The sequence below is a fragment of the Osmerus eperlanus genome, chromosome 4, assembly GCF_963692335.1.
Source record: "Osmerus eperlanus chromosome 4, fOsmEpe2.1, whole genome shotgun sequence".
In the NCBI taxonomy this organism is placed as follows: domain Eukaryota; kingdom Metazoa; phylum Chordata; class Actinopteri; order Osmeriformes; family Osmeridae; genus Osmerus; species Osmerus eperlanus.
This window is the reverse complement of record NC_085021.1, coordinates 6,212,856-6,235,761: the sequence shown is the minus strand read 5'-3', so window position 1 is coordinate 6,235,761 and position 22,906 is coordinate 6,212,856. Positions and strand designations below refer to the sequence as shown.

The 22,906-nt window shown below is 47.6% G+C and overlaps 1 protein-coding gene across 1 annotated transcript in view; it reads right to left on the bottom strand.

Annotated features, from left to right (window-relative positions):
• The window catches only part of bsna (bassoon presynaptic cytomatrix protein a), a 67,383-nt gene extending 54,085 nt beyond the window's left edge, over positions 1 to 13,298 (bottom strand). Inside the window, exons 1-2 of the mRNA XM_062460491.1 lie at positions 13,008 to 13,298; positions 2,688 to 3,207 (exon numbers count right to left, since the gene is read on the bottom strand). Of these exons, the coding sequence (XP_062316475.1) occupies positions 2,688 to 3,207; positions 13,008 to 13,186 (699 nt within the window). The 5' untranslated portion in view covers positions 13,187 to 13,298. The remainder of the gene's footprint in view (positions 1 to 2,687; positions 3,208 to 13,007) is intronic.
• Positions 13,299 to 22,906: the final 9,608 nt, after the last annotated feature.

Below are 22,906 nucleotides of genomic sequence, written 5' to 3'. Positions count from 1 at the left end.
TTCCGGAAAACAGTGACTATTTTAAGGTCCTGAGGTCGTCTGTGTGGAGTTGAAGAGGTTGCTGTCCTACCGCTGCTCTTAGTCAGTGAGGCAGTGAGTGACCAGACAGACGGACAGGGAGGGAAAGTATTTGACTTGCCATGAGCACTATCAGTCATTCAATCAGTGAGTCAGTCACTCAATCAGTTAGTTAGGCAGTCTGTCTGTCTGTCATTCAATAAGCCTTTCAGAAAGCCAGTCAGTGAGCCAGTCAGTCAGTCAGCCAACTAGCCAGAAAGTCAGCCAGCCAGCCAACCAGTGCACAGCCAGATAACAAGAGCTGGACAGCTAACCAAACAGTCAGAAGTTTCAGTAATGGACTTTGAAGTCACAAGTACCCCAGCTTATGTTTTCACCAAACACATAAGTACCCATCAGTACCTCAGGGAGGACAACAGAGACCCTTGATGCCTGGGAACACTGACATTTAGACAGCGGGGGTGGGGGGGGGGGAGAGACACAGAGGGGGTGAGAGAGAGTGAGTGAGAGAGAGAGAACGATGGGGAGAAAGAGAAAAAGGGGGAGAGAGATAGCAGAAAAGGAATTTATCCCAATTCTGGAAGTAGTCCAAGAGCCTTCACCTCTTATGTGACTTCTCCTCGCCTCTTCACAGCATGTATTTATTTGTTTATGTCCCTGGCTCAGACAATAACACATCAACAACAGGGGAATTCTAAACAGCGAGATGGCTTGGGGTTGAAAATCAATAACGTACAAGCAAATCTATACAAATTCATTGAGACTTTCAGGATTAGGGTTATCTCTATAGGAATATCATGGCTTATCAACTGGCCATGCTGGATATTCTTTACCATAATGCATACCATCGAACAGACCTGGGTCAAATATTATTTGAAATCTTTTCACTTTGATTGCTGACTGTGTCTCCATAGAACAACCATGTGTCCATGGTGCCAGGCTACATCAATCAAACACAGAAGTATTCAAAATGATAAAAACATTTCTCTCTATCTCTCTGTTGTGGATCCTTCCTGCACAGTTTCACAGTGGAAATACTGGGATGGCATGGCACTCAGTCTTGCCATACTCGACAGCCAGGTGCTGCCAGTCCACAGGAGGTGCAGGTGGCATTCTCCGGAAGCTAATGAACACACATACACACTCAGGCACAACTCTATTACGAAACCTGCTTGCATGCTGGGGCTAAAATTAGCCCACAGTCAGGCACAAGTCCCAAAAAACAGTTGTGTGTGTGTCTTTGTCTGTCTGTCTGTGTGTGTGTGTGTGTGTGTGTGTGTGTGTGTGTGTGTGTGTGTGTGTGTGCGTGCGTGTGTGTGTGTGTGTGTGTGCGTGTGTGCCCGTGCGTGCGTGTGTCTGTGTGTGCATGTGTCTGTGTGTGTGTGTGCGTGTGTGCCCATGCGCGTGTGTGTGTGTCTGTGTGTGATGCTAACTCACTCGAGCCTGTCTCCTCCGTTAGCTACACTGATCCCACAGATCCTGGAAGTCTAAGACTATGATGTTGCACATCCTGCTCAAATGTCAACCGTTCTGTTCCCAGATCAAAACATATCATCTCTCTCTAATACTGCTGCTTGGCCTTGTGAGCTGAGTCAATACAACACGAAGTCACACAGATATCAGCGCATGCAAATGAAATGAGGATGTCATCTTGTTCGGAGCATATTAAATTGGATTAGATTAGATTTGAATTCGATTCGATTAGATTCGATTAGATAAATGCACAGGCAGAAGTGTTGATGAGTACGCTGGATGGAGGAAAGAAAACGGTTGGTGAGGGAATGATACTGCTGTGGATGTGCAGCTTGTTTTTGCGTTGAAACTGAAACAAATTGCTGGCTTTTAGCATCTTGAATGTTCAGGAAGTCTGGCTGTAGTTCGGACTGGACCAAAGATTCTAGGTCATTGACGAGAGGCTGCACTGTGCCTGTTTTGAGGTGTGAGGCGAACAGTGTAATGATCATGTGGGTCTGACCCAGGCATTACCTCAGGGTTATCTAATAGGATCTCTAATGGGATCAGGGCTTTAGGTACTTACACCAATTACTAGCCACACATACACATACACACACATAGATACTGTGTATACACACAGCATACACACACAGAGATTGTGTACACACACACATACAAGCACACACACACTTTCACACATACGTTTATCACAGAGAATTCAACTGGCGTTTCACACATAAAGCTTCTGACCAAGGCCTTAGGTTGCAGGTTGATAAAATGCCCCAAGGTTGGATCCTTTTCAGACAGGCTCTATCTCTCCTCCTATAACCATCCCATCCCTTTCTCTCCTCTCTTCATTGTTTCATTCCACTCATCCTCCTTTTTTCACCCAGGCCTCGGTCTTGACCTCCTCCCTCCTCGACTTTACCCTTCCCTTTCTCTCCTTTCACCTCGTCCTCTCATCCTTTCAGCTGCGCACACACACACACACATGCACAGAGATATAAACACGCACACACACATACATACACGCTGAGACTAATAGAGATTCTGTCACTGCCTCGGGAGGAATTATTGCAACTTCTTGAACTCATTCACTCTCTCTCTCTTTCTGCCTCTCTCTCATCTCTCTCTGCCTCTCCCTCTCTATCTCCATCTTTCTCTCTCTCTCTCTCTGCCTCTCTTTCTCTCTCTCTACAGTAACATTGCCTTACCTCAGTGAGGTGGGGGTTGGGGTTGAAGCCACACTGGTTGCAGACGGTGGAGTGGCACTGCGTGCAGGTGTTGTAGTTGGGCATGTCTGGTGGGTTGGTCAGCTCGGTGGTGGTGCAGACTGGACACAGCTTGCTGGTGGGCATGGGGGCCAGATGGGGCACGGAGTAGGGCGAGGTGGGGTTGCTGCTCCTGTCTGGAGACACCGAGGGAGACCGACCCGTCCGACCCGAGCTGCTGAAGTCCACCTGGAGGTTCCGTCTGGACGCATGCTGACCCGGACCCTGGCCCGGACCCATACCAGCGCCGGGGCCAGGACCCATCCCTAAGCCCATCCCAGGACCGTGTCCCATGCCGGTCCCCTGGGCTGGAGCTGTGCTGGACTGCATCCTCTGGGGGGTGGGGCTCTCGTGGGTGGCTAGTCTGTAGGGCTCGGCACGCCCCCCTCCTCCTCCTCCTCCTCCTGCCCTGCTTTCTCCATAGCCAGGCTGGACCCCTGGCTTGGGGCTGCCCATCGGACCCCTGCAACACAAAAGAGCACTGTCAATGGAGCATTCAACCAACACACAATCGTAGCCTTGGAAAACAGCGCCATCTGGGTACAGCAGGACTGCATCTCCTGACTGAAGCTGCCAGCTTCGATCGTGACCAGCCATGATCTTCCTCATGAGTCTGGATGCCTTGTGGAGCCTCCAGACGTAGAGGGAGGCCTGGTCAGTCACCTGCCTCTGTAGCTGTCAACTACCCCTGTGTCATCATTTCAATCTGACCCCCCCCCCCTGCCCCACATTCCAAGGGCCTGGAGATTGAGAGTGTGAGTGTGTGTTTGTGTGTGCGTGTGCGTGCGTGCGTGCGTGAGAAAGCTGTAAGTGTGTTTCACTCGTCCAGTAAGAAGGTTTTGTGTTCCTCCTGATAGTTCTTTATTGTATGAAATAGAAATGTTCAAGTACAATAACGAGAGGCAGCAGTGGCAAGGCCACTGTTCTGTGTGTGTGTGTGTGTGTGTGAGGGGGGGCTGTTCGTTCTTATCTATCTACAACAAAGCCGGTCTGGCCAGTCAAGGTCTGGGTGAAACATGAACAATATGCTCTATTTTAAAGCAGAGTCAGTCCTCTGCACAGGGTTTCTCTGACAGAAGCATTGGAACAAGTGAATAAGCCCCCACCCCCCCCCCTCTCCCACACACACACACACACAGACACGCACACAAAGACACACACAGACACCCAGAGCATTGGAGCATTGGAAGGTTTTTCTCTCTCTTTGTGAGATCAGGGGGGGGGGGGTTTCATAGAATTCTCTTCGGGGACAGAGTCCCCGGAGTCCCCCCCCCAACCCCCGCACTCCCCATCCCCTCTCCCCGTCCGCCTCAGTAGAAGTAGAAGTGGGGCATGTGTGTGGTGCAGATGGTGCAGCAGGAACAACCCATCACAACAACATGAACGGTTGTCCTGCCTGGAGCCAGGGCCAGCGCTACCACCGCAGAGAAACACTTCATATGCGGCCCAGGAACTGCCACAGCACACACAATCACACACACAACCACACACTTACAGGACTGAAAGACTAGATCTGTAGACAGAGTGTCTCTGCTTCTGCACCCTCCCCCCCCCCCCCCGTATTCCATTTACACACACTGCTGTCCTCATACCATGATGGTGCTGCAAAGTCAGAACGAGAGAGGGAGGGAGGGAAAGCTGCTGGTGGTGGTGGGGAGGGGGGGGGGGGGGTGATGGGGTGGAGGTTGGGAAGCGACTCAACCACAAATCTCAAAGCCTGTGTGATCCACCAGAGGAAGAAGGCAGCATGAAAGACCAGAGCTGTCAGCGAGACGGACGCACAGCAGCCTGCCTTCCTCCTGCTCCCCCCAGCCCCCTCCCTCCCTCCCTCTCTTTATCGCTGTCTTTCACTCTCCAAGCTGTGGATGGAGGGAAAACAACAGCCAGGCCAGAGAAGACAGGTTAACCGCCATGTGTGGAGCCCTGCTATTCCAACGCCCCAGCCCTGCTTACCCTAACCCAGACGCACATTTATAAATCCACTGGTATGACACATTAATTATGAGCCTTGAATTCCATCCATCCTTCCTTTCATGCCCTCCTTCATTCTGCCTTTGCAGCGTTGGTTCTCTGTATGTGGGAAGACGGGTCTTGTTGCACAGCACCGAGCCTGAAAGCGGGATGGAATCCACACACGAGCCGTTCTGGAACAGGCTGCTGTTATGTTCCCTAACAACGCTGCCACGCCTCACACTCAATAACACAGACATCTCGTAATGATACACAGAAGAAACCGTGCACGCACACACAGACACACACAGAAAACACCCTCCTATTTCCTCTAAGTGTTTACAGAGCCACTTCGCCGTTTTCTCTGGGGTCATTTATCAGTGTCGCGCAGGATGTTAATGAGTGGGCACTAGCTGCCTCTTCCTGCTCGGCTGATCCAGGGGGCAAGATGTAGGGCGGCCATTACAGACAAAGTGTGAAGGAGTGTGTACTAACAAGCATGTGTTTCAGCCTGTGCTACGCTAGAATGGCAGCGTACCATTCATTATATATACTGTGAATACGCTCGACATTACACACACAGTTGTTGAGAATGTGTGACATGGCTGGTAGTTAGCTGTTAGTGTAAAACTGAACTTTTGGTTCTGGAGCTTTGGCCTAGCTCACACCAGCCTCTTCAATCCTGACTTGGATTGATTTTTACTTTAAATGTATTTGACTGGATCTCAATACAAATGACAAGGATAGCAATCCAAACAGCACACCATTGACACTGTTAAGCTTTATTCCGGACTGTGGCAAACTACAGAAGTGAAGCCGAGACCCGAGTAGTTTGAGTTTGTAAGGACTTTCGGAACTCGGTTGTCAGAAATGGTGTCTCATGGAGATAGACTTGATACGATCTCCAACCACCTCCATTACACCTATCTCATACACAGAGACCATGACACGCTGGCAGGACATGGTAGAGGCCTTAATATAGAGGCCTAACAGACAGATATGCTTACTGGTGCTGCCCCCTTGCAAGGTTACTGTGCTGTATTCAAGCCAAGCCTGCCTACTGGGAGAGCTTTGTCTCGTAATGATTTATACTAACTCAGGAGGCAGGAGGCCTGCTCTCAGCCGCTGACAGTCTGCTCCCCCAGCCAGCCAGGCAGTCAGCCAGCCAACGAGCCAGCCAATAAGTCAGTCAGCCAGCTAGCCATCCAGTCATCCAGCCTGCCAGCCAGCCATCCAGCCGATAAGTCAGTCAGCCAGCTAGCCATCCAGTCATCCAGCCCGCCAACCAGCCAGCCATCCAGCCAATAAGTCAGTCGGCCTGCTAGCCATCCAGTCATCCAGCCCACCAACCAGCCATCCAGCCAATAAGTCAGTCAGCAAGCCAGCAAGCCAACAAGTCATCCAGCCCGCCAACCAGCCATCCAGCCAGCCAGTCAGGTTAGTAGAGGGATCTCTAAACTCCTCAGATCCAGTCCCCTTCTACCTCCAGGCACACAGTTACTAACAGTCTCATAAATTCAGAACCTTCTCACCGTATTCACCGCTTAGTCGTTTTATAGCTGGTTCAGATGGACAGACTCACTTGCTGGAGATGGATTCAGCAGGTTAACACAGGCACAAATGCACACACGTCCCAAACACTGACGCCACAAGCGCACTCACACACACACTTGTGCGCATGCCTACCCACCTGCCCAGAGACCTGAGAGTTTGGAACCGCAGTGTTTCCTGCAGTTAGATACGCCATCAGTGCTCCTGTGTGAAACCGACTGTATGCTTTGAATCACAACCGCACGCATACACAAATTCACATTCGCACACACACACACACACACACCCTTTCTCTCACACACAGCTGACAACTGTGATTGAGAGATGTTAGGCCTCATATATCCTCCACCTGTGAGAGTACACCCAGTATAAAGGCTCTGGTTTAACCAGCAAATCGGAATGTTTTATTCCTGCGTGTGCAGGGAGGGGCGTGATGTGGTGCGCCTGTGCACGCTGGAGGTGGTGAAGGCACTGTAATGGATGGTGGCTCATGTGAAATTGATCAAAGAGAGAGAGACGCGACGAAGCTACCCCCGGAAAACCATCCTTGACACTGTCACCTCCTTGACATGGTCGCCTCCTTAACATTGTCACCTCCTTGACATTGTCACCTTCAAAACGTTGTCACCTCCTTGACATTGTCACCTCCAAAACATTGTAATCTCCTTGACATCGTCATCTCCTTCCTTAACACCCTCACCTCCTTCCTTAACACCCTCACCTCCTTTTCTTGATACAAACCCTATTCCCTCTCTGCTTTCTTTAATCCTCCTCACGACTATAGACCGATGTATAGTGATACAATGCCTGACTGCAGCATCAATAGATGTAGTCAAACCCTTTTAGGGCACATTTTAGAACTAGACATTCTCCATATGGACAAACAGTCCTCTCTACGGTTTCTAAATTGAATCTGCAAGGCATAAACTTCTCCCCTGATATTCCTCATTTGAATGTTTTCAAGCGCTTTAATTGAAATTCTTATCAGTCAGAATTCGTCTGAAGAGATGAATGAACGCAGCCGAGACGTAAATGATCTGGGAAAAACACCGTCATCATTCTGCTGTCAACGTGGACTTCATTCTCAGCACACACACTCACTTGGCATTCATGGCTTGTTCTTTGTCTCAGTCTTCTGATAGGTTATAATGCATTATAGAGCCTCTCAGAATGTAAATACTGTATATTACAGTAGTATGTACCTCACGAGGGGCCCACACATCAATGAACACAGCATCGTTTTAAGCCTAGAATGACAACCACACACACAACTATTTTTTGAATTTTTGAAGTTGTACTGTTCACCTCCTCCTTTGGTTGAAATAACAGAGCTGGGTTTCAGACAGCTGGTGTCAGAACAGATACACAGAGCAACAGAGAGACACAGATAGAAAGAAGTATGGTCGTATAGACCAATACATGTAAATTAATGACAGAACTGACTTTCAAGCAACCAATTCATCAACGTATAACCTTTGTTGAAGTGTGCATGTCTGTATGTGTGTTGGGGAGGGGGGGGGGGGGGGTGCGTCAGCAGGGGTCGTGACTAGTGCATCAAAGGACATTTTTATAGCAGCACATCTACTTAAGAAGGAGAGGTGTCCAAGTTGCCATGACAATTCTCTCAATGACAACGAGAGCTGTTCTGGCCCATTCCGGAATCTGACAGCAATGAAACTGTCAGGTGAAGAATAGCAGGGGTTCTTTCAAAGACAAATGAAAGTAAATAGACTGTGTGTGTTTGTGTGTGTTTGTGTTCAGGTTTAACTGTTCTTGTGAGAACCAAAAATCCCCATAAGTACAGTAAACTATGGAAGAATTGAACGAGTGAGGATATTTTCCTGGTACACGGAACTTCAAGTGCTATTTCAAGGGGATTTGAAGCTAGAGTTATAATTTGTGTGGTTAGAATTACATTAACGATTAGGGTTTTGAATGGGAGGAAATTGCAGGTCCTCACTATATAGTAAAACAAACGTATGTGTGGGTTGTTCCTTTCAACAATGAACACCACCAGCTGTCCAGTACTTCCCACAAATACACACATAAACAATCTACATTCTCCTCTAAATATGACCTGCATCTCATATGGTCTGTTTGTTGGTTTGTTTTCCATCACTTTTAGAGGTAAAAGAGTCAAAGCACCTTCTCTCTCTATCTCTGTCTATCTCTGTCTATCTCTCTCTATCTCTCTTTATCTCTCTCTATCTCTCTTTATCTCTCTCTATCTCTCTCTTCTCCTCTCTCTCAGCCACCTTATTCTAGTCACTGTAAACTCATATACTGTCTCCTGACGAACACACACACATTCTGACCAACCACATTGCGTGTGCCTTTCCAACAGTCGTGTCTGCCACTGTCTGGACACTGTAAGACCTCCCTTCCCCAGATATGGGAAGTGTGGTCAGACACATCTACACAATCCCTTCTTGCATCCATCTCATCAGGAACTTGGCTGTTTGCTTTCTTTTCTCTCTCTCTCTCTCTCTCGCTCTCTCTCTCTCTCTCTCTCTCTCTCTCTCTCTCTCTCTCTCTCTCTCTCTCTCTCTCTCTCTCTTTCTCTCTTTCTCTCTTTCTCTCTCTCCCTCTCTACCCCACCCCCCCCTACATGTCTGTCTCTCCCTGCTCAGAGTTAGCCTGTGTTTCCCCATGCCTTAGCTAGCAGAGCGGAGGGAGGGTAGGCAGGCTATTTCATGCTATGTGTAATAAAAGGATTAATTTGAGATACTGCGGCTGAGAATGGGCCTAAATGGGGCAGGAGTTAAAAATAGATTTACCTCGCAGCTTCTAATTCCAGCAAGATTTCGCTTTCGCCAGAAAGCTCTTCCCCCCTCTCACAACCTCTGTGTGGTGAGCTTGTGCACTGGGCCATGGGAGGCCATTATAGAGTTGGAGGCAGCACCCACGCTGTGCTGCTTGACAATGTCATCGTTTCTTTCTTCCGTTTAATAGATGCTTTCGTCCCAAGCAACGTACAGTACACAGGGAGATTCGAACCTGTGACTTCTTGACCTGCAGTAAGATGCTCTAGCCACTGAGCTACACCCTCGCTTGATTGTTTAACGGGAACGGGAAGTGCAGAGATGCATGTGCAGTCCTCTATCATGGGTTGAGAGCCATCAATACCTTTAATCAATGGCAGGGTGAACTTATAGCTTAACACCTGTTGAGCCAAGGTCATAGGTCATCTTGCAGATGTCAATCAGTTTCCATATATGGTATGAGGGGCCTTCGGCTCTAGACTGTAGGGAGACTTGAACTGAATGACGGGTTATGATATTGTTACGTTGCATCCTCTAAGGCCAGAATAGGAAAACTGTAAGCATAAGTCATGCTGTGCCCTAGAAGATGGAATTCTATGGAAACTGGATTTGAACTTGTTTACTTCATTGTATATAAGTCACCTTGTGCCTTGCATACTTCCTCATGATGACCATGACTCACCAGGGTGGAATGGTCCATTGATCCAAGCTTGCTTCTGATAATCTTTATCAAACCTTTTTGTTGATGGTCTAAGTTCTGCCTCATCATCCGATTCTTCCCTACTGAGTTTTGATAATAAACAGTGAAGTTGCAGAGAAATGGTTATACCAACTTAATGATCTATTTAGTTATTTACTTCATAGAAAACATTGTTTTGACTGTCTGTTTATGGGGGGTTTCAACACCTTGACTCATTACCAAAGTGAAACCACTGGCATCACTCTTCCAACAGCCCTCTACAGCACTTTATGGATGTTTAATTAATCCTCAAGGACATTCTCCCTCCCTGACGAACAACAACAAATAGATAGACAGGACATGGTCTCTCTCTCTTCACAGCTGCGAATAAACCCTAAAGTATTCCTATGTATCAGATGAATCTCTCTTTTTATTGTTATATTTCTGCCTTCCCCAAACCTGAGACTGAATCTTGCTCAGTGAAGGGAGTCGGGAGATTTGGGCGTAAGGAGAGAGATTTCTCCGGTTGTCTCTTTGAAGGGCCCTGAGTCTACACCTCCATTAATCCTTCCAGTGTGAAGTGAGGTTTCCCCTCGACTCCAGAGAAGGCTAACCTGGGTCAGACAGAGTCATGGAGTCACCACTCTCAAAATGCCTGTCCAGCAACGTTCATTGCCTTCTACTTTTATATGAAAGGTCTCTCATTTCTCCTTGATTTCTCTCTCTGGCTCTGTCTCTTCTTGGCCATTTTCATCTCTTTTTTTCCTCCCTCCCTCTCTTCTCTAGCTCCTGGTCTCTCACAGGAAAGGGACGTGATAGGAGCCCACAGATGGCCAGGTCTGGTTAGGTCTAATTCACAACAACTCCCGGTTTAGCACCATGAGGTCGGTGGGGCTGGGGCTCGCTATGGTGACTCCAGGGGAGAGAGAAAGGGGGAAGAGAGAGAGGGAATCAAGAAGCCAGGGAGAGAGAAAGACATGCAGCAGGCAAGAGAGAGAGAGAGAGAGAGAGAGAGAGAGAGAGAGAGAGAGAGAGAGAGAGAGAGAGAGAGAGAGAGAGAGAGAGAGAGAGAGAGAGAGAGAGAGAGAGAGAGAGAGAGAGAGAGAGAGAGAGAGAGAGAGAGAGAGAGAGAGAGAGAGAGAGAGAGAGAGAGAGAGAGAGAGAGAGACAGGGACAGAAAGCGAGAGGGAGAGCACCATGGTTTTGAGTGACTCGTTCTCTCTGCATCTTGAGGGTGGGCATTCAGTAACATGCACCAGTGGGTGAGTAGAATGACTGTAGATCAACCACTCAAGGCTGCTGTAGGCATTACATGCTGTGCTTGTCTGGTCATCCATAATCCTACTCCACAGATCTTCCTACCAGAATAGGCTTTTATAAATGCAGAGGTGGGTTCATAAAACGGGTGTGTCTTTTCTGTAGGCAGACAACCTCTGTCACACACATACAATTATACACACACTCACTTCCCACCTACTTGATTAGTGGCTTCACACCTCATCAAGACATAGAACATGCGTCAGGAGAGGACTAGGACTGACAATCAAGGACAGTGAAAGCTGTAAGCTTACAGGGATGTCAGCTACAGTACACGGTAATGTATCTGCAGAGAAACACTCTGTAATGTATCTGCAGAGAAACACTCTGTAATGTATCTGCAGAGAAACACTCTGTAATGTATCTGCAGAGAAACAATATGCAGAAAACTGAGGGGAAACGGCACCTGTGTTTGCCGCACGAAACGTCCATGGTTTTTTCGACAAAGACCCAACGCACTGACTGACTGATGGACAGCAGAATACATTTCATTGACACACATACACACACTTTAACACAAAACACAAGGTATGCTATCATAGCCCTAATTAGCATTGTTCCATTGCAATGGGGGAATTTGACGTTAGTATATTTCCCATTTTGCAGATCTCTCCTAAGGGCCGAATGATCTATAGTAGCCTCCTCCACTCACCATTGGACAGCGCAAGGGGAGGGGATAGTCATGATGATAAAAAAATGAATGGCTCAATTGAAATGAATGAAAATCTACCCCCGAACGGTGAGCTGTTCGCGGAATGATAACGTGAATTAAGCAACAAATCTATTTGCTGCTTTGCATTGTGCCTACACCCAGTAGAGTAATATAATCGCAGAACAGCTCCCTTGGTCCGCGTGAGATGGAGACAGAGGGAGAGAAATAGATGGAGAGAGGCAGGCAGTCAGAAACGGGATCGCGCGCCCGGGTGACGAGCGAATACTCACTGCACGTGATTCAATCTGTTCACATGTACTTTTATTACAGTGTTATAAAGACTTGGTGCAGGCACACTTTCGGAATAGAGCATCTCTCTAATCGCAGCCACTTTAGTGCAAAACGAACCACGCTCTTACATTATACAAATCCTTGTGCCTATAGTAGATTATCAAGAATGTAAAATGTGTAAGACTGCTGAAAATGTATTCTTCCTAATGTGATGCGGGCTTTCATCCTCACCAAGCTATATTATATAAGGATGGATCTACCCGCGCTCATAAACATTGAAACAAACCATGGATACAATTGTCGCACCTAATATTTTCCCCAAAGCGGAAATGTTCAACTGAAATACTAATTCATCAGCAACTGAGATAATATGTTTATCGTTCAAGCCTCGTCGAAACATCGTGGGATCGTGGTAATGATAGTGCCTGAGCTCGAATGCGGGCTGGTGCCCTGAAGAACCTCCACAGAACGTGAACACGGGCTCGTTTACACGTCATTATTGAGAGTTTGGCGACACTGACGCGAATGACTTACAATACTACTACACGCATAAAACACATATAACCCAACACACGCACGGCGCACAGGCACGCACGCATTCACGCAAACAAGCACACAGCCTTCAGCATCATCATCCCCTTGCAAACACCCATACGGAAACTAGTAGGCTTGAGATCGAGTATGTTTCGCGACGTACTCGAAATAAATCTGACTCTTTCAATATTATTGTACCGTTTTATAGTGCAACCTCCTGTCAGGTAGGTTATACAGGCTAACACACCATCCGCTTCCTGTTTGCTCTGCATGACAAGTCCCGACAGTCAGGTACCCATGATTAGAAAAACAAGTAAATCATGAAATACCACAAGACGCTTAAAGATCTCACCAAGTAAGCCATAGTTTGAAAACAGAGCCGATCAATCACATCAAGAATAGCATTGTTATCATCCAACAGTGAATAAACGTTTGTCGATAAATGGTTCAAAGCAATTAAACCTTTTTCCAAAATGTGTTCGAACATCTGGGATACACCGCAGCGCGAGTCAAAGGAAGGGTCTTACCTATTCATCCCGATCCCCGGTCCGCCACCAATGCCTCCCCCGGCCGCAGCACCGTTTACGGGCTTGATGTGCTGTCCAGAGCCCGGTGGTGCTGAAATTGACCCCGGAGCTCCCGCCATAGAGATGGAGCCTGGTTCCCCGGGTTGCCCCCCTCCCTCGAGGCTGGCTTCGTTTCCCATTGTCCCTCGTTAGGGAGACGGAGGAGATGTATTGTGTCAATCAGCAGTTTATTGTATTAATATAAAAACCTAGTCGCGAACTCAGCGATGCTCCTCTACCGCCATCATCACCTTCCATTAACAGACCTGACGTTAGGGGCGCGCGCGAACTGCGAGAGCAAGGCGAGAGAAACTGAGCTCTGTGCACGAGCATAGGGCTGCTGACGCTGCTGGAACTATAGCAGGTTCGCGCGCGTCCCGTCTCAGCTTGATTCACCCGTTTCTTGGTGAAGAAAGTGTGCTTGCAATAGGCCTCCATATGTCTTGCTGACATGCCATGGTGGACAAAGTGGTTCATCACGTGAACCAAAGATACCTTAAAACACCTGGGCCGAGAAATAGTGTGAGGATTTCACTCTGATCAGTCTGGTCGTTTCTATATATCTGGAAGTGGTGAAGGATTTGGAGCCAAGTCACAAATAGCAACTTCAATCTTATATTCAAACTGTTACATCCATCCACCCATCCACCCATCCATCCATCCATTCATCTAGTCATCCATCCATCAATTAATTATTCTATCCATGCGTTCATGGTCATTCTGAACTCTTTTCAGGCTCAGAACCACCTGATGAGTCACCAGTGACTTGTGTGGTTCTGGGCAGTGGTCTGACTGCCTGGGCCTCAATCAGTCACCCTGACAGACTGGCCCATTGACAGTATGGAGACGCATACTTAAGGAGATTAAAATGAGGCATGTGCCAGCACTCCACTCAGTCTCTGGTGGCAATGAGTACGGGGGAAGTCCATTGGCTGTGTGGAGAAGATTGATGGATTGATGGATAGCCAGGCAGTTTCGGTCAGCAGTTCCACTGCCCAACAACCAAGAGAGAGACCTGTTCAGACTAACTTATTTTTAAGTCCAGTCGCTCTCTCTCTCTCTCTCTCTCTCTCTCTCTCTCTCTCTCTCTCTCTCTCTCTCTCTCTCTCTCTCTCTCTCTCTCTCTCTCTCTCTCTCTCTCCTCTCCTTCACCTCCCCCTAATGATCCTCTCATCTTGTCTTTATACCTCCTAATGTCTTCTTTCTCTTTCTCCCTCCTGCTTCTCCCCCTCTTCCGTCTCCTGCTCCCTCCTCCTCTCTCTCCTCTCCTCCCCTCCCCTCTCCTCTCCTCTCCTCTCCTCTCCTCCCCCTCCCCCTCCCCCTCCCCCTCCCCCTCCCCCTCCCCCTCCCCCTCCCTTCTCCACCTCTTCTCTCGCTTCCTTTCATCGCAAGTAGACTTATGGCGCAGAGCGAATGCAGCCTTACGGAATTGCTGTACTGTGAACGAGAGAATGAGAGAATGAATGAACGAGAGAATAAGTCAATGAGATAATTATCTGTTTTTTTCTTGGCAAGCGCATTCATTTGGAATGTTTCCACCAAGAAGCAGCAGTACCAGCAGGAGAACCGCGTTCTCCATAACCTCCTGTCTGATGGCACACTAAGGCTTTTATGTTCTTCAGAAGACCCCCGAGGAGCCCAACATGTGGAACGCACAGAGGTGGAAGGATCAAGCATCAAACTCGTAACCTTCCACCTTCGCCTTCATATCTGGCTTGACTTCAGCTTCCAGTGGACAGCTTCAAGTTTCGGAATGTGAATTTTTGAATGTTTTTCTGACTTGATCCTTTTCTTCAGAAGAGACCACCGTGGTCTTGTGCTGGTCCATACAGGAGAACCCTGAGATCAGACACCTGAACCTGCACCTCATCCTCTGATCAATACTCTGCTCCAGGCCCTCCAGCCTTCTCCCTATCTCTCATATCAGTTTCTCCATCGATCCTCCAGGAGACTTGGTCAATAAGGACTTTTTTCAAAATCAAAAAGGGAGACGGGAGAGGAGGGGAGGAGTGAGAGCAATCTATTGTCACCTCCCTCCACCCCTCTCTCCAGCTCTCTCTCCACCCCTCTCTCCACCTCTCTCTCCACCCATCTCTCCACCTCTCCCTCCACCCCTCTCTCTCCCTCCACCCCTCTCTCCACCTCTCCCTCCACCCCTCTCTCCACCTCTCCCTCCACTCCTCCCTCCACCCCTCCCTCCACCCCTTTCTCCACCTCTCACCTCTTCCATCCACCATTTTCCTCCTTCTTTGCTAGCCTGTCTGGCTGCAGACGTCTGTGTTCTGGGCCCACCCAGTCTACTGATGAAAGGGAGGGAGGGAGGCAGGGATGCAGGAGAGGGAGAGGGGGAGACCCAGGGCAGTGAGAGACAGATGGGCCTGAGAAGAGCCGCCCTGTGCTTTCCATCGCTCCTACATCCTAAAGCACATTTTCAACATCACCAGGAGAGAGAGAGAGAGAGAGAGAGAGAGAGAGAGAGAGAGAGAGAGAGAGAGAGAGAGAGAGAGAGAGAGAGAGAGAGAGATATCGAGAGAGAGAAAGAGACTGGGCTTACAGGCTTCAATAGGCTAACAACACTGAACATACATGGGCTGTGTGAAGAAAATGATGGCTCGATGTACTGAACAAGAGTGTCTATGTAGGTGGCAGCCTAAGGCCTGTATGATGGTGTATCCTTCTGCTGTGGTCATAGGCTGCATTGCAATGGAGGAGAAATCCTATGGTACATTACGTCATCTGGTGGACACAGTTGTAACTGCATTTCAATACCAGGCAGCATGGTGTGCTCCCTTGCAGCTTCATTGTTGAGAACGAGCTCTTCCGGTCAGTTGTTGAGGGGGCAGCGAGCAGGGGGAAAGGAGGGAGGAGTGAAGAGGGGCAGAAAGATCAACTATATAAGTGAGTATATTGGAAAGTAAACAACCCTATATCAGTTTGGCAGCATGCACATCATTTTATCAGATTGGCAGTCTTAAAGAACGCCTGTCATCACAATAGTAGGAACCCGAGTAGTAAAAGCAATAGGCTATATATCAAAAGTTGCGTAAGTTCTGGCGGCACTGTGCTCTAATGGCCGTTAGATGTCGCCATGCGCACAGGGACTGTCCAATTCCCAGTAGATGTTCACAAAGACTTGATATTTCAATCCATGCTGCTTATCTTTACAAGAAAAAGACATGCCCAGTCAGGAATTAAAAGTATTTTATTATGAAATAGTCAACGCGTATGTACTCTATTCCCCTTGGTGATTTATGGTCGGACTATTTTTTGGTCACTTTTATAACGATTCCGCTGATGTTATGCAAAGTGGAACCTGTGCCCCCCTCCCCCTAAAGATTTTGACTGAGCGTTTCCGGAATTATCCAATTGCTTTGTAGTACTGGAGGGGCTGGGAGCATCGTTCACCCTTCCTCCTAGTGTAACAGAAAGAAGAAAGAAAAACAATCTGACCGGCGTGTAACTTAACATTTCACTGTAGAAGTTCCGATAAGCGAATGCAGGAGGTGAGAAGTTTACCATTACATGCACATTTTAGTTTTTGTAAGCGCATAGCCAGTGTCAACTACATACACAACAGTCAGCCGGTACTCCTCTGCCCGTCTGCATTGCCGTTGCAGTCTTCCGTAGCGTATTATGAAACGCACGCGTTTTCGTAACTGTACAAGGGTATCACACAGGATATGTAGAAACGTTGGTTCATTGTAACAACCTGATAATAACACGATGGGTTTATGAATCACAGTGAACAATACGTGTTATTACCAAGCTAATAGCCTACTATAGTTTTAAGGATCAGTATGATAGAAAATGCCGTGCTACACAGTTTTATATGACTTAAAGACCGACTTTGATACTGTATTTGAAAGTCTATACATTTAGGCTGAGAATGATTATTTTATGATTAAGCTATATTTCATATTAGAATTTGGATATCAGTTTCATAAAATGAAACCCAATCAGGTTTTCTGTAAAACCTCCAAGTTTCTTCTTAAGCTGCATTTCTATATTGTGCTTTGTTATCATAAAGGAGTAATTGGATTCAAATAACTTTTAGAGACTGGATCTGGGTAAAACAACAGATAATTCAATCTCTCCTTGTTATCTATTGATGATCATATATATATTTTAATCCTAAAATAATTGTAAAGACAAGATAATACTTGAACTGGGACGTTTTAAAACAGAACTCGAGAATTGTTTGTAAAGTGGGATGATAGAAACCTTGCATATGTGTGGTTTCTTAAAACATAATGAATGTGTTATTGTGCAGACATGATAGACATGTACTAATATCCCCATGAAACAGACCGGTTCTACTGTTGGAAGGATTCCCACATCCAGTCTACCTATCCTGGGCTTAGGTGTCAGAGGAGTCATACTACCCAGTCAGACGCAACATGACGCAATAGTCCCGAGTCTGTCTGTGTCGTAATCTGTCACATACAGACTCTAGTCTATTGTTGCTTACATAACACATGATAATGATACCACAATGGGCTGTTTTAAAGCTGTACTTTTCCAATGGAGGGGACCAGGAGAGTGGTCCAACCAGCACTGGATAGCTATCCTATGGGGATGGGAGGGGAGGGCTGGAGAGGAGAGGAGAGAAGCTGAAGGTGGCTGCTGATTTTGGAAAGTCTGGGGGTGGCTAGCTGCACTTTCTCACTCCATACGTCCCTATCTCCCTTCTTCGCTTCCTCCCTCATTTGCTCTCCCGTCTGTTCCTGTGAACTTGCTCAGCTGGAAGTAAGGGAGGGAGGGAGGGATGGAGAGAGAGAGACGGAGGGAGGGAGGGAAAGAGACACTGATGAAGGAATCAAAATGGCACCCACTTAGTCAAAGTCGGCATGACTGGGCAATTCCTCCTTTTCACTCAGTCCTTCTGTGTCTTATATGCCTGTCAGTCTCTTTATGGGTTATGTAACAGGTGTAGAAAAGATGGTGTCGATTAAAGTTGGCTAACTGGTCTTGTCGAGGTGAAGGTATGGCACCATCTCCAAAAGTAGCTGGATTGTTGTCTTGTAATTCAACATAGTCATCATAACTGATACCACAGCGAGTCATCTACAATCCCAGTCCTGACATAGGCTCAGGTGTGACTCAGTTTGGTTTGAATTAGAACCCGGGGCGTCCTAGGATTACCCGAGAGCTTTAGCTTCTAAAATACTCCCCTGGTCAGCATTGTTCACAAAAGCAGGTCACCACTGGGCCTGCTCAGAATAGCCTAACCTGGGAGCGGCTCTATTCCTGTCTGACCTGTCCTGGGGTTGTTCTGGGGTTAGGGCCGGATCATGTCAGGGGTAAGGCACATGGCTGTATGGGTAATGTGGGCTAGTGACCCAGACTAGTATAATTAGGACCCTTAATGCAACTTCTTACAGGAAAACTCTGTGTGTTACTATCAATACCCTGTCTTATGACATGTCACACTGGGAGACTGCTGAGCGGATCTCGTCTGACCCGTTGTAGATCAAGTGTTTTTGGGGGTGCATAATAGCATCAGGGAAACAGGTAGTTCCTAGCTAGGCCTCCTGTTGACTGTTCTAGTACACAAAGCTGTGTTGCCAGGTCAACACAGCTGAGGCTGAGCTTCAGAGCTGGGTTGAACATCAATCGCTCTGCAGGACGCCTGTCTGTCTGTCTGTCTCTTTGTTCGTTGGTATTTGATGCCCTTCAGCTCTCTGTCTGTCTATCTCTGTATGTCAGTCGTCGATGCCCTTTGTGTTTTCCTGCCTGTCTCTGTTTGAAGTGGCTTTAATGTGTCAAGCTTTCAGTCCGTATGTCTATCCTTCAGCCTGCCCCCTGTGGCAAGACAGGCAGGTGGGCGGGTGCCCCTGTAGGGTCTTGCTGACCCGGCAGGTCCACAGTAAGGTGAGCAGATAGCTTGTGTTGTCCAGACTGTGGGGTTGAAGATCTGGCCAGGCCCTGTCCAGGACTCTCCACTAGCACCGCCAGCTGGCTCCTCTGTGGCTTTCTATAACGAGCGGCAGGAACAGTGCGTTCTGTGCCGGCACCCCATGCTGTGTGTGCGTGTGCGCATTAGTGAGTGTATTTGGATTTTAAGTGTCTGCGTGTTTATTTCTCAGAGAGAGAAATTGTGAGAGTGTGTTATTTATACACCCGTACACTGCACACGTGTATAAACAATAAGGTAATATGAGGTGATTTGTGTGTTGTATCTTGGTGCTGAAGCCTACATATTTAATGCCCTGTGTAACTTGACTGCTTGACTGTTAGTAGTTCTAGTCATACCTTGTCTGATCTCTGATTCTTCGAGGGTAGACGTGCACAGATGTGTGTGTGGTATGTGTGTGTGTTTTGGGGAGAAGGGGGTTCGGGGCAGAAGGTACACAGCCTACAGGAATCAGGAAATAGGGCTCTGAAACTGAAAGTTTGTCCCTGGCTGATTCCTGACCTATATGCTGTTGGGTAGGCCCATTTCAGCAGGCTGTACACTCACCCCTTCTTCCTTCCTGGCATGGGGGGTTGTTAGGACACGAGACAGACCACCCCTCCCCCCAGACTCTTTTCTCCTCATTTCAACTCTATCCCTTGTTTTAACCCCTCTCCACCTCCACACACACACACACACACACTATCAGTAACTAGCCATTGGCAACAGAGTAAGCCATAGTCAGCCATTCACAACGAGGCAGGAGACAAGCTGAGGCTGGATTTCCAGACGGCCACCTGCTCCTCGGAGGCAGGTGAGGAACGCTGCTCTGAGATCGCTATGTTCTACTGACCTGACCTGAACTCACCTGATGAGGAGACAACACCTCAATACCACATGGCAGGGCTGGATGGAACAGTTCCTGCACAAGCAGAGCCACTCTGTCTACTGGTCTAGTCTTCCAGTCTTGTAATTGTGTTTGTCTGTGTGTGTGTGTGTGTGTGTGTCCATTGCAGGTGCCCAGGTATGAATAGGCTGAGGTAATGCCCGTGGAGGTTCGAGGAAGACCATGTGTGATGAAGATAGCTCCTGGAGGAGGAAATGCAGGAACCCCCCCCTCGAGGAGGAAGAGGAGCAGGAGGAGGAGGAGGAGGTTGATGGAGACCAGGGAGAGGATTCACCAGGTGAGTGGAGAGGAGATGCCCTGTTTGCCTTTCTAACCCACAGAGCTGTGTCTTTCCTCCGCTCCAACGTGTAAATGACTGAGTTTCTCCCATGCTGTACAACGATTGAACTTCAATTTATGTGTGGCCAATCCAGTTTGAACAAGTCAGGGTGTTGTCAGAATGTGTTCAGGGTGCGATCAGTTCTGGGTTAAGCCCACCTGCCCTTGAGGCCTGTCCTGTAGCAGTTTCTGATGGCTCTTCCTGTTCTCCAGGTGACAACATACCTTATATAACTGGACACCTATTTACATTTATAGACATTATACACCTTATGTAACTGGATGACTCCCACTCTGCTAAAACACAGTGTGACAAAGAGGGGATGATGTCGGATTGATTCAGATGGGTCGACCTATCGATTGTCACAAGGAGCAAAGGCCAGTCCTTTGGTAGGCAGATGTCGAGGTTGAAATGGTTCCTATACGGTATGGCAGGATAGAAAACTGAAGGTAAACTCCATCAGCAGAAACGAACATGGATCCATTTCACGTTGTGGATGCTGCATGCTCCACCAATCAGAAGTCACGGCTGTATGTCAGCCGGTGTGATCGGAGTAGCTAGTCTCATTTCCTGGCGTGACGTCGCTATGCTAATCTAGAGACAACACATAATTCCCCCCCCCCCCCCCCCCCCTCCCCCCCAACCTTTCCAGATGACGGAGAGGTGCTTTAGGGCGAGGTGACATTTTTGGGTGCTTTTCGACCTGAGAGACCTGTGGTCTAAAAGCCCACGTGTTTCAATCTTCAGTTCCCTTCACACCCTGGACCGAGGGTGCTCTTGTTCAGAGGGTGCTGTTAAGGGGGAGGGGGGGGGGGGAGGAGAGGAGATGGAGTGTAAATGGAGACAGGGAGATAAGAAAGCAGAGAGAGATAAATAGCAGCCAGAGAACCATTCTGTTCTCCATTCAGCCGGGTCTTCGAGTTGAAGAGACACACACAGACAACACACAGGTTTGAACACACACACATGCATGCACACCACGTGCACATTGAAACACCTTTTGCAGCTTGAACTACACACACACAGCACTCGGACCGAAAAAACAAGCACTCACCAACAAAGAGTTTTGGGGGGGTCTGTCACGGTGACATGCAGCATTACACAAGGCAGTTATGAAAGCCTTGTGTGATTATCCCTTATACCCCTCCTCCCTCTTTTCTGTGTGTCAGCACAGTTATGCAGCTGTGCAGCAGCAGTGTACAGCTCTTTGCCCCTCAGCTAGCAGGCTAGCAGTTCAGCATCAACTGTTTACACAGTACATTACGATGAAAACAATCACGTTCAGGTCAACGATGCTGTTTCTGCTCATGCTCAAACCCACTCGTTCTCTCTCTCCATCTTTCATTTTTTCTAATTGTTTTACTCTCTCTCTCTCGTTCTCTTTACTCTCTCTTTCTCTCTCTACATCACTCTCTTTCTCTCCCTCACGCACATTACCTAACTAACCCTGGATCATAACAAAACTACTTTGCAGGATTAGGGTCACCAGTAGCTTGTACAGTGAATGAGGATCCCTCTCTCTCTCTCTCTGTATTTCTCTGTCTCTCTTGCAATATATATTTCTCTCTCTCTTACTCAGTCTACTCTCTGTCATTGTGTACTACTTTGGATGTATTTGTTGTTTGCTGTGTAATATGTTATGAGGATAGCTATGTTTCAGTTTTTCACAATTGCTAAAACACTAAACCCCATTCTCTGAATAAAATATTCAGTGGCCTAAACCCATTTTTTTCGAATCAGACACTCTTTTGGAAAAACTCTAAACACATTCTCATTCACTAAAAACATTTTGCACTGTGATGCACTTGTGCTGCAAAATGGTAAACACAGGCGGCAAACAGTAAACACAACTACAACACAGTTGTAGTTTTCAAAATTGTTCACACTTGTTTCTAATGGTGGTTTGGGACAATGTCAGCTTTCACCGTGGTGTCCGTATACGAGAATAGTTCAACATCAACCAGCATTTTTTACTGTATTTTCATTGTACATTTTTTATATATTGATTTGCTGTGTTTATGATCTGAAAGCATTGTTTTATTTTGAACACAGGTTACATGGTTTAGGGGCGAGTGTTTGATTTTGCCAGAAGAGTCAGAGGTATTGGAAATGGAGTTTGAAGATTTGGTTTTGTGTTTACAGTTTTGAGAAAATGGGTGACTGTTTCAAGAAATGTGTCTTAGCAATCGAGAAAATCTGTAATACACCAGACTCCACCCAACTGGCTTCCTAACAAAGGGTGTCTGGTTGAAACAGACTTCACTTGTCCTCTGCAGCATAGCACCCTGAGAGAGAGAGATGGGTGTTGGTTTGTTTTTGAGCTGTATGTGGGGGTGGGGGGGGGGGTTGACAGATTGTTTGCTCCTATGCACAGTGGAAATCTGTGAAAAACACTTACAAAAACATGCTCTGATGCCCCCCTCTGTTTCTCTCCGTCTCCCTCGCTGAGACACACACACACAGCCCTATGTATAGGAACACTCACGTTTGTGGTAATTGGGGCAGCAGATACAGCTTGTTAGCACCATGTGACTGAGGCGGGCCGGCCTTAGTGTTCTCCTCGGGATGGTCAGTTCATCACGGAGCTGTGGAGTTCTTCCCTCTCTGCTCCTTCTCTCCATCCCCTCTTCTATGGTTTCCCTCTTTTTCTCACTCCCTGACTTCCCACCTTCTGTCTTCGTGCTCCTCTCCTCGCTTGGGCCCTCCCTCTCTCCTCCACTCTCTCCCTCCCTCGCTCCTTT